Consider the following 13,152-nt stretch of genomic DNA (forward strand, 5'->3'; position numbering starts at 1 on the left):
GATCAGAATAAACATTCCCTTTACTACAACCTAAAAGCTACTTGTTAATATAATTGACAGGCATAGATTCCTACTAATGCATGCATGGCTGCTAACATTACAATAATTATACTCTCACACTTGTCACAACACCAACAAATTACAAAACGAACAATAATTTTATATACATAAAACTATCTAACACTATTAAAAATCAAGATTCTCGTCAAATTTAGGTATCACGTACTCTACAACTGTCTCTCCCTTCAACTCAAGGAATGCACCACATGGCTAACTTCTTTCTCGATCTTTGGTGTTGTGTAATTAATGTGTGAGTTTTCAAGCACGCTAAGCCTCGGCTTTTGTACTGTATTTCTTTGAAAAATTTCTCGGGTTCTTTGTTCAACAGATCAGAGTTATCCCATAACCTATAACATCTTTTTTGCATGCATGGTGTTAAACTTACCCAACAATGTTAGTAGAACAAGTTGTATGTATATAGTCCCAACTTTGAGTAAATACATACAAGTTAAGATCCTCGAATCCTTGGTAGCTTAGTCTTCTTAGTCTCACCATGCATTATATTCATGGCTTGTCAAGCTCTCCTTTATAAACTCGGCCTGGAGACCGTCGGGAGTTTCCCGCTCTTCTGTTAAAATATATTTCATGTCAAATTAAAGCAGATAAAATTATCCTTATATCACTCTTAAAATATACTTTTATTGAGACTCGATTTTGTAATCAGCTTTTCCACTTAGGGTAAAAGGGTTATTGGTTAGGGATGAAATGAAATATATTTGGATTCAATTCCTAATGGTGATGCATGAAAGTAAAGTAACAGGCCGGAAGGATAGTAGAAAAAAGCAAAAGGAGAAAAACAAAAGATATATGGCATGAAAAGCTTATAAAGGGCCTCGTAAATGCAGAGCTGAGATAACAAAAATGAAATTAAAGGTTAATAATTTTCAGTTGCTAGAGGCTATGGAGAATAAAGTGAAGAGACAGATTTGCTTTTTCCTTTATTTCCATTATTTATGCATTATAACTTAAAGTTATGCTACACAAAAACTTGCCTATTAAAATTTTTTTGCTACCATAGAGCTGGATGTAACAGTTTGGCTTAATTATATTGAATTGTAAACCCTAGCTAGCAGCTACTTCAAGTTATATATATATATATATATATATATATATATATATATATATATATATATATATATATATATATATAATCAGGTGAGAACCAATATTAACCTGCGAATTGCGAACTTGTGAAGGATTATACCGCAATACTACATGATTGCACTGCTACGACTCCCATGCATGAGGATCTTGCGATGCAATCATATAGTAAGTGCAGTGCAATCCTTCACAAACTTGCAGTTTGCAGGTTAAGGTTGATTTTCACCTGATTATGGACCTATATATATACACACATTTATATGTGTGTGTAAGAGAGAAAAAGTATACGGTGCCATAAACCCATGTTAGAGGAACCTTTAGGTTTGTTCGGGATATTGACAATATATAAAAATAATTATTCAATCCATGTATTGAATATTAAATGAATTATATATGGTACCTAATAATTACATGTGCACTACATTAAAAAAAAAAAAAAATAGTGCCGTGTAGCCTGTAAATATATATGTGTATATACACGCATGCATACACACACCCCACGCCACATGCAACTTACAGCACTCATATGTATATATTTATATAACTTATAAGTTGAATTGATGTCTTTAAATAAATAGAGAGATATATATAAAGCCATATAGTATATATACTTTGTGTACTTACCTAATCTTTTTTCAAAGGCTAGGGGTGACTATCATTTCTTTCCCATATATACTTTCATAGTTCATACGTGCAAGTATATGCACGTAACAAGTTAATAATGAAGCAAGCAAGATATTGATGAAGTATATACCAAACAATGGTCGGATAACCCTAACTAAGTTTGTTAGCTGTTGACTTGCCCTTTCTACGAAACTGGCCTTTTGACTTTCTTGGTTTGAGACAGTCAGCTATGGGCAACTTGCAAGTCAGGGTTGTAGTTCTTTACCAGCTAAAGTCAAAATGCGGGAGTTTACCCCGTATACACCATCGAATAGTGACAGTGCATAACAACTAAATTTAATATGAGTACTGAACACCGAATGACTTAGAAACCAAAATATATAACATGGAATTATAAAGTACCTGTTATGGATAGGGTCAGGTCCATTTGGAACCTTTCTTTTGCTCATGAAATTGAGATCTGTATGAACACTACTTGCAGGCTTCTCATTATCACCATCTTTTTGCATGCTCATATGCTTCATGTTTCCTCCTTCTCTTTCTCTACTATGTTGATGATGATGATGATGAGGTTTCGTCGTCGTCTCCTCCATATTTAAAGCTCCAACCACCAATAACCCAACCAGTCCTACCAATAACAGTGAACCATAAAAGGAAACCTTCCTACTCCTCAAATTACTACCCATAACTTTTTTTTTTCTCTCTCTCTCTCTCTATATTATGTATGAAAGGGGGAGAGAGAGAAAATTAAACCAGGATTTTAGTTGAAATATTGGTAGGTATAGTAGTAGATGAAGATGAAGAGGATGCTAGCTATCTAGTACTGTAGTGTTTGGCTTTGAAGGATGGATTTTACTTACATGGCCTAGTTAGGGGTGGTTGGTTTTCTTTATAGGTGTGAGTGATTCTGTTGCTTTTCTCCAACTCAGAATAAAGACAACCTCATATATATGCTCTTCATATATTTATATGTATATTTCAGTACTTATATTACTCACTAGATCTTATACTATACGTAACTTAATTATTACGAAAATAATACTCTTGGTACAACTTTTATGATGTTTAATATAAAATTCTTTACAAATTAATTATATAAGAGCATCATCAGTAGACATAAATTTTGTCATTTTGAAGAGTTTTTGTAGGTGACTAGGAAAGAGGAGATGAGAGAGAAGGGAAAAAAAGAAAAAAAAATTTGAAAAGCAATTAAAAAAAATATATGCATGTTAATGCACCCGCGGGGTGTGTGTAGTGCACGTGCCCGACTGGGCGCCACAGTGCATGTTAACGCGCCCAGCAGTACTGCTTCAGAGATAAAAATCAATGCCTTGCAGGAAGCTCTCACCTCTTCTCTCTCTTCCACTTCAGCCAAAATCTCCTAAAAACTGAGCAAAAACTACTATTGTGGTTGCTCTAAATAAAAACAATGAGTTAATTGCATTTTTGGTACTAGATTTATAGGTGTCATTCTACTTTTACTTTTTTTTTTTTTTTTTTTTTTTTTTTTTTCTTTTGAACATCCCTTATCTTGTTATCCTATAGTATTATTGTGGCATAACTATTTTTTGTCCTCTGTTAACCAACCTATTTAAATGATATTAAATACAATGACATTTCGGTCTTTTTATACATACTGGGTTGACTAGCTATATTTTTATTTTTTATTTTTGAAAAAAAATGTCTAATTCACAGCTAGAGTCTCCTGACTCCCATCTTCATCAATTGAAATCGGCGCCTCCGCAACATGAGCCTCCACAGCACAATAATACTAGAACCAACATGAGATTTTTTTTAAAGGATTAAAAGTGGAATATCATTTATAAATTTAGGATAAAAAATACAATTATCTCTAAAAACAATTATTTGTTTTGAGAATGAAGTTGAAGTTTGAAAGTGACATGGAGGGAACACATTACTTTATACTCAGTGGCCTGAGCCATGAATGAAGCTTTGTATACGACATCTTTCTTTATTTTGCTTTGGTTGTTTAATTTGTGTATTTTCATAAGCTAAGATACCAGCATATATATGTAACATTCCTGACGTATAAATGCATATATGAAAACCGAATCAAAGACAACAATACATATCTTACAATATTATTTCATGTGTACGCTATTCTAGACTAAGTCAAGATTTATGTCTTCCGACCATTCAAGAGTCTTAGAGCATCCCCACCAATGATTTTTTGTGGGGGTTTTGGAAAAACAAAGATGATGTGGAGGAGAGAGAAGAAATGAGATGCTTGTAGGAGAATGAGTTTTTGGTCTGAAAAGGTGGGACCCGCATGGAGAAAATTAAAAGATGTGCAACTGTTGAGGATGCTCTTAACGAGGGCGTTTGGTAAATGTATTTGATAGGAATTACTTTGTAGGGAAAATTAATTAACATGTTTGGAGTTATATGGAAACATAAAAATTAAATTACTTAGAAAATTATATTGATTAAGATGCTTGGTTCGTTTAAAGTGGACATGGTCCATGATATAATTTGCCCCATGAGGTGAGTTAGGGTTGCCTCTCGGGTTTTAATCCGGCCACTTAGACACCCCTAAATTTGTATTGAGACTTCGGCTTGGAGGGTCAAGTTTAGCATCCTACCATCGAACTGTGGCGTTGTAGCTTACCATGGAGGGATGTGGTTAAATTGTTAATATCCACATACTTATCACAAATTGGTTTTAAGAAAAATATGACAACCAGATAACCAAAGAATCTCGTAGTTAAGCATGCCAAGTACAAATAGCCAATTGGTTAAGAGGTTTCTTCTCTTCTTTAATGTTGAAGAAGCTAGTTTAGTTTAGAAATGGGGAAGTCGGAGAACAAGCTAAGCATGAAGAAAAAAAGGTTGGTTGTTGTTCTAAACCTTAGTGGTATGATTGAAGCTTTTTTGTAGAGATCTTGACTAAAAAGGCAAATTACTTGCCAGATACCAAGCTTCAAACTAAAAGAGAATAACAACAATGCATCTTTACAAAGTAAAAGTACAAGCTAAAGTTGGGCAGCCCCTACTCACTTTTTAGCAAAAACAATTACTTTGAATACTCCATCTGATCTGTCTCATTTTATCTATCATGTTTATTATTTATTGGTCAAATCGACTCTTTTTTTATTGCTTATTTTCTTTAGTAATTTTAATTATTTTTAAGTTGGATTTTTTTTTTTGTTTAATAGTATTTTTAATGTAGTTTGTAAACATATAAATTTTATATACTAATACTAAACTTAATATATTATGAAAATTTGAATTAAAAATAACTTCATTAAACCTCATTAACTGAACCAGACAAACAAAATGGGACGGAGGGAGTAGAAAACATAATCTTATGGCCAACACTAATTGATTATTTTGGCAACTGAAATCTCTTGTCTAACTAAATAAAATAGGTCTTAAGTTCAAATCCTACATCATACATCCCGATGGTACGGAATGAGAAAAGTTTTAAGGAGTGAATCGACTTTTAAATTTTTTGAAAGAGTTAATTATCGATTTGGTCCCTCAACTATGAGAATTTCATCAATCTGGTCCTCGACTTTCAAAATTCCTCAATTTAGTCCCTGACTATGCCATTTTTACGCGAAATGGTCCTAACCTTTAGACATCCGTTAACTCGGGACTAAATTGGTAATTTTGCTATAGTCAAGGGACCATTTCGGTCATCACATGCACCATTTTCTCCGAAAGTTAATTACTGAATGGTCCTTTGATTATAGCGAAATTACCAATTTAGTCCGGAGTTAACGGATGTCTAACGGTTAGGACCATTTCGGACAAAAAAAGCATAGTAGGGGACTAAATTGAAAAATTTTGAAAGTCAAGGACTAGATTGGTGAAATCCTCATAGTCGAGAGACCAAATCGGTAATTAACTCTTTTTTTGAAAAATTGGTAAAATTATATGGATTTTTTTTTTTTTTTTTAACTTAATAAGTTAATCTCTCAACAATGCACCTAATATAAGCTAGTAATACATTAAAATCTTAGCTAATTAGTCTTTTGTGAAATTAGAGTTTTGTAAAGCACACAACATAAGTTTTTGTCTCGTTTTAAAGTTTTTAAGAAATTATTAACACATGTCTTAATTTTTTTAAAGTTGAAATATGAATATATTTGAAAGTGGTTGGAAGGAACTTGGAAGTATGTGGAATGCATAAAAGTAAAAGTGTAGAGATACCGAAGATAATATCTTCCGATAGATGTTAAGCTTTGCTAATTTATCTTCCCTCAACTTTGTTGACTATACAATATGTTGATTTATGAAGCTCTAATGATTTATATGTTCTTCTGGAAATAGGTTCTTCTAATTAAGAATATACAATCTTTTATTTTTCAACTTTGTCGTTCCATTTGTCATCAACCTAACTCTTCCACTACATGAATCTCAATCATTTTTATGCTCTCCTGCTATGAGTTCTTCTAGATTTAGGTCTTCCGTTTTTAGCTCTTGAAGATCGTAAAGATACGACGACTTAAGAGTCCCACTGTATTAAATAGTGAAGTTGATTACCTAAACTAGTATTTCAAGAACGTAACAGATTGCCCAACTCTCATTCATCAATCAAGAATGAACCGTACACCCAAGTCAGGACAAAGTACATATGCGAGATATGCTACAGAATTACTTAGCTCAAACACGCAAAAACTTCGTCGAAGAGTTGAATTGGCTGACAAGATCTCCTGATCAAAGCCCTTTAGCTAGGGCTCGATCATGTGCTCTTATCCACAATTTACCACCCATGAACCAACTGATGAACTACCTGTGAGGGCAATCATTATTATTTTTTAACTATCAGATAAAAAGAAGGAGAATATATATTCTTTATGTATATATATATATATATACCCGGCAGAGTGTATATTTTCCTAATTATTTTTGTGCTTCTGACTAAATCTACTTATTTATATATATATGCTTGACATTGATTCTATCCCACTTTGTGATTGCGGCCGGAATTGAATAATCCTGCCCAATTATGTGAACCACTCTTAGTTGAATACAATGTTGGTAATTTTTATCCTAAAATGTATAGTATATATAGATGCCTTCTTCCATATGAGATCACATATTTATCAAGCAAAAATCTCTGGAAAAGCTAAGGCATGTTCATGAACAAGAATTTTCCCTACATACATACAATTTTGAATCCTCCTTTGTCCAGGGGATTTGATTATTTGGAGAATATATCATCAATTTGTATAGTATATATGGTGAGTAGTTCTACCAATGCCAACTGATTAAGCTTATTATGGAATTGTAATTCCATGATAAAATTACCATTTTACCCTCATTATTATTATATTAATATTATACAAGGGTATTTTAGTATTTATTCACTTCTTCCTTCTTCCTTCTCCATCATTCTATTCCTTCTCACCAACCAATGTAATTTAAATTTAACTTTATTTTTTTCCCACAGAATTACAATTCTTTTTCCTCCTAATTCCTTTCTTCCAACCAAACGCCTTATAAGAGTTGTTCACCCCTAATTCCTTTCTTCCAACCAAACGCCTTAGAGCATCCTTATCAGTGGGGATGTTAGAGGGGAGAATGTAAGAGTGATTAGGAAAGAGAATGTGGGAGGGGAGAGAAAAAAAAAACAAAAAAAAAAAAAAAAACAAAAAACAAAACTGACTTTTTAAAATGAAAAAAATAATTAAAAAAAAAAAGTATGTCAGGCGCGCCTGACGCGTGCAGTGCTGTGCGCGCACAACAAGTAGTATTTCTTTTATTTTTTTTTCTTAGTTTTCTCATTCTCCCCACCCCTTGCAGATGAATTCTTTTTTAATTATTCCCTCCCCACCTTACCTTTGCTCGTTGTTTGGGAAGAATGCATTCTGAAAATGCTCCAAAAAAGACAGAGTTGTTCACAGTCCGACAGAGCATCGGTAACTCAACTCAACTAAACACAGATGCTAGACCTTTGCTTATTGCGCACAAGGAGCTCTCGTCACTTTGAGAGGTTCCTCCCACATTGTGACTGTTGAGACTCGATCCCAAGTCATTATATTGTTTCCAAACTTTACCCATGTGACCAACTGAGTTGTCCATGCGGGCTACGATTAATTAATATGAAGAGTTATAGTGACAAACACACCTTGAATTTGGATAAAGCATATAATTAAGGCATAACAGTGATGAACACTAATAAGGGTTCATTATCAAGGCTGCAGTATAAACTTTGTAGGGGCATATAGCACACCTTCTCCCATTTGAATAATAGAGCATAAGGCACATTTTCCTTTTTGTCCTATCCAAGGAGTATCAAATGAACACCAAACATTTAAAAGTTTGTGCTTTGGGGAATCAAATTCTTCAAACTGTAATGGCTTCACTTTCAAGTCTAATTGCATTGCATATTTGCATGCCTCTACTATACTTACCAAAATTAAATAAAATAGAAAGATCATATCTAAATCATAGTTGCAACATTCATATTTATCTGTATGGATATATAGGGACCCCCCCCCCCCCCCCCTCCCTTCCCCCAACCCCCAAGCCAAGTGTACTACAGCTAGCTCCAAAAGCATACGAAACAAATTGGAGCATCTCATCATCAATGGATTATATTTGTTTGTCCCATAATGCATATATAGTTATCATATATATTTCGAAGAATACTATGGATGGAAAATGTGTTGGGAGTGATTGTTGGTATAGAATCTGCTGAAAATTCCATCAATAAGTAATGGATTTAGCATATGTTGGAGTAAATTATTATCCTTAGATTGACACAAGAACAGGATAGAGACAATGACCAGAGACCAACACAAAGCCTGTTGGTTGATGGTAAAGGAGAGGTGTCAGCTTTCCCGTTGCTAAAAATGATATGACACGAGAGAGAATTGCTCGAATTGGCCTGAATATATAGTAGAGCAACCTGCTATATATCTACAGGCCAGCTGTTCCACCTAAAAGAGGTCGGTGCCTACAATTCAGCGAGGAGATTAGTCACTGTGTTTGATAATGGAAACCCTAGGTACACCCAAAAAAAGAGCAACCTACTTTAACAAGCTAGTTATTAGTGGGTTGTGGATTATTTGTCTGGCTTGTTGAATAGCCAAGAGATGCAAAGGAAATGCATGGTTAATTAAGGAGAAGAGTGGAGTAGAGAGTTCTTGAACAACTATAAAAATATCTAACTCATCTCTTCCTTAATCTCTCTACTTTAATTGTTGAACTTAAACACACACACTCACTCACGCATCCTAATCAACTCACAAAAACGCTACTAATTCAAACATGGCAAGTGAAAGCCTTCACCTGCCATTTAAACTCTGAAATATTATTTTTGAAAAGGATTTAAGAGTCTATTCAACCCCTCCCCTCTTCTAGACTTTTTGCTTGCCTCGGAACCACAAGTGGTATTAGAGTAGTTGTTTGCACGATCAACTGAGCTAATCAATTAAACAAAACTCGAAATTTTTTAAAAAATCTTATTTGTTTAGCAAACTTTCACAATGTCAAATTTGAGTTCAATACCAAAATATTCTCAAGCTGAATTTGATAAATGGCGTAGTTGCATGAAGATTCATTTAACTACATTGCACAAGAAGATATGGTTAGTACCACACAAATCAATGGAGACTTTATTTGCTCGCCATACAAAAGCCTTCTAGGAACGGTGTTGTTCATGTTGTTGCTACTACAGAGGCTTTTTCTTTGTTCTTTGTTAGGGAGAGTGGGATGTTACTCCTCCTTTATTTTTATGTTTTGTTTTAGCTCGTAATTTTTTTTTTTTAATGAAGTTATTTTAATTTCAAAAAAAAAAAAAAAACAATTACTATAGATGTAAATAAAATTAAGAGATCGAGCCAAATATTTTCTTTAAAACAAAAAAGACTAAAATATATACCTTATACAAAATTACTCTAAATGAGGCTCAACCCATGACTCATCATCCCTATCATTCGGGATTTGGGATATTAACCCCAAAAACACAATAAAGAAACGCTTCAATTCCTTTACTTTTATATATTCCTGCACGAGGCGGCTCAATATGATAGTAAATCATATTATAAGTACAAAATAATAATAACATTAATTAAAAAAACATATCACCTTTTGCGGATTCGTACATAACAATATTATGCATTGTCCCCCAAAAATCAAGATGATTTTGTGGTTAAAGCAAAATTATTAGAGAGAATAAATGATTCCACATATCATTAAGACCAAACAAATCTTTTTTTACCATTCCAAAGGAATTATATTATTTTTTCTTGTCTGGCAATAACTTTTTGACCTAAGGGTTCCCTGAACACATACCAAGACCAATTGATAATTTTAGGGTGCACCACCCTTTAACTAAAATGAGGTATAAAGTACATTAAAAGTATAAAAAGGTGGTAATTTATAATAAATACATATGTGGTGCAAATAGCCTAATGGGTGGTCAAAATGCTATTTGCACCACGTTAATAAAACTGCATTTATTAGATTTAAATAATAATTAATTAATTCAAAATGTAATTCATTAAAATTTAAAAAAAAAAAAAAAAAACAATGAAACGTCACCTTCTCCGGTGAGAAGGCAGTCCGTCGCCTTCTCACCGGAGAAGGTGACGGATCTTTTTTTTTATTTTTTTTTATTTTAAATATGTTGATTTCTTTAAAAACTAATAATAAATATTACTTTTTGACCACATTTATTAATGGTGGTCAAATAGCACTTTGATATTTGCACCACCTATAAAGTTATTTGACCTATTATATAGGTGGTGCAAATAGCAAAATAGGTGGTGTGAATAGAATTTTCCTAATTTTAACATTTAGTTGACACGAAACATATCATTCAATCTAATATTAAATATGGTACTCATTAATATATACATGAAACACATTCTTCAACTGGGTGAGAATCAATGATTACGTGAGAACTTGTGAACCACTCTGAACTATTCATATGGCATGATCTGTTGGCTCTTATTTGATTTTTTATTTTTATCCGTTATTTTAAATTTTGGGAGCTGGGATAATGTGGTAAATTTTGTTGTTTTTTTCCTTTCTTTGAGTTGCTATATTTAGACGTTTCTTTTAGACGTCTCTTTCCTTGATTCTAGGTCTTTATATTTAGTAATTTTACCGAAACGTTTCTTCTCACTTCCCTCTGTGGCCGGCGTTTTTCCATTTGTGAATCTATAAATTTAGAGGGGGAGGGTGTATCGTAGGCTAGTGAGATGTGCAGTGCATCGTAAGGCATTGGGACGTGTATTGTAGGATGTTGGACTGTGTTTGAATGCACAACCAGCAGAGAAGGATTGATAAACGACATTCAGTATAAGAATGCGCGACATTATGTATAGGAATGCACGATCAAAACAACATGAATGTAACGTCTGGACCAAGCGAATAATCAAATACTACTCAACGGCAACAAGTTCAATAGACCCATTGGTCCAACGCTATTACTTAACGCGTCTATTGAACTCGTTGGGGAGCCTGTTGACTGACCAAATTGTCCTTAAAAATAGTTTTCCTTATTAATATGTGCCTTTAATTAGTGCTAATTAGTATATATTACGATGATTTGATCACAACTATGGATTGTCTAATTCCAATGACCCAGATTAGCCAACATATTCTCATGGGAGTCCGACTATATATATATATATATATATATATATGCTCCCATTGCCAATCAGGCAACCAAGCATATATCCTTCAGGTGCCAAAGGCCCCTTTTGAAACCATTTTCTCCTACAAGCTTTCTTTCTATGTCTTTCATATTTTGCACAAGTGCACTACACTTCTAGAAGTCTCCCCACTTCCTTCATTCCCAGTTGGTATGGTATCCTGAGGATCACACTTTTGTGTTGTGTTTGTTAATTAATTAACTATTAATAGGCCCCAAATAAAATAAATTCTATGACACTACATAATTAATTGAAACTTTTAAAGTGTGATAATTTCAATTAAAGCTAGAGGCATACTAAATTAAAAATCTTCTTAATATATAATTTTTTTTCCAGTGTAGTGTTGAGCATATATATAATATATAAACATAAATGTATAATCTAATTATTAATTTAGCGTTTTGGTTGATGAGATGGGCACATAATTTAATTAGGGTTATGACTATGTTATTTGTATCATATTTAGTCATGTCGTCCAATTTTCCAACCAATTATTGCTGGAAGTGCTCATTCCGAAAGTGCTCCTTAATTCTAGAAGTGCTCCTTTCAAAAGAAACAAATGCAGTGCTCCTTCAGGAATGAGCACTTCCAACAATAGTTGGTTAGGAAATTGGTCGATATGACAAAATGTGATACAAATTACATAGTCATCATGCATCTAATTAAATTAGAAACTTTTAATAATTAATGACTAAATGTGATTCATATATAATAGTCCGGAGGACCAAAAGTAAAATTTTCTCTAATAAATATATATAGGACGGACAATGTTTGAAATCTTGTCTGAGATCTCTGATTTGAAGCATGCATGCATTCACAGTTGTAGAATCCATTCTGCAAAATTTTAAAATTCTTTCATACATATATTCACTTTCAAAGGTGCATTTCGATATTATTATTTCGCCAAATCGAATATGTTAATTAGTCCGACGTGTGAACTTTGAGTTTTGACACTTCAATTCCTAGGACATCAATTATCAAATATCTACTCTGGTATGACATTCCTTAGATTATATATATATATTATATATATTAACAATTCCTACACTAAGGATATGAATTCCACCTTTGATGATACACTCCATCCTCGCATCATATCGCTTTGACTCAACTCATCTTCCATTCTACCTTACAAATATGATATCTTTATAGGGTGATTCTCATGTGAGGATCATGAGACGACGGGTACTAATCAAAGATAGATATTGAGACAATTTACTCTTGCTGGGCTCCCTCTAATAACATGTATTTTGATACGATTTGTTATGATCAAACACTTACCACCAAAAGCTATAGCTAGTAGTGAATGCGTAATTTTATTTTTTTTATACCTACCACATTTAAACTATATTTGTTTTAAATATAAATTAAATAAATTATTATAATTATATATTAAAAGTTAAAATCTAATTTTATATATATATATATATATATATATATATATATATATATATATATAACATATATGGTATTTCCCGTGTAAAAACAGGTCAGCTCAACCCGACCCGTTTCTAATTGTACCCGAGACGGGCCAACCCGTATGGGCCAAGCTGGCCCATTTTGACAGCTCAATAAGCTACTCAAATACAAGTGAATAGCAATAATGATACTGAGTACGGATAATAGGGCAAGTATGCTATGCTAGGTTTGAAAGATTGTATAAGAATATACATAGAGCAGTATTTATCATTTATCATATCTATAATTAATTCACGACGAGATTTATTGTGAC

At 33.1% G+C, this 13,152-nt stretch overlaps 1 protein-coding gene across 1 annotated transcript; it reads right to left on the reverse strand.

Moving 5' to 3' along the window:
* On the reverse strand, positions 1-2,705 carry LOC109160768 (CLAVATA3/ESR (CLE)-related protein 26). Its single transcript, XM_019309008.1, has 2 exons — positions 2,188-2,705; positions 1-628 (listed from the first exon to the last, which is right to left on the reverse strand). Exons 1-2 carry the CDS (start codon positions 2,469-2,471, stop codon positions 565-567), a joined length of 348 nt encoding a protein of 115 aa, XP_019164553.1. The 5' UTR covers positions 2,472-2,705; the 3' UTR covers positions 1-564.
* Positions 2,706-13,152: the final 10,447 nt, after the last annotated feature.

The sequence above is a fragment of the Ipomoea nil genome, unplaced genomic scaffold (genome assembly GCF_001879475.1).
Source record: "Ipomoea nil cultivar Tokyo-kokei standard unplaced genomic scaffold, Asagao_1.1 scaffold2921, whole genome shotgun sequence".
Taxonomy (NCBI): Eukaryota; Viridiplantae; Streptophyta; class Magnoliopsida; order Solanales; family Convolvulaceae; genus Ipomoea; species Ipomoea nil.

Coding starts and splice junctions, on each gene's coding strand:
- LOC109160768 (XM_019309008.1), bottom strand. CDS start 2,471: ATGGGTAGTAATTTGAGGAGTAGGAAGGTTTCCTTTTATGGTTCACTG. Junction 629..2,187: donor CCTGACCCTATCCATAACAG/GTACTTTATAAT, acceptor ATATTTTAACAG/AAGAGCGGGAAACTCCCGAC.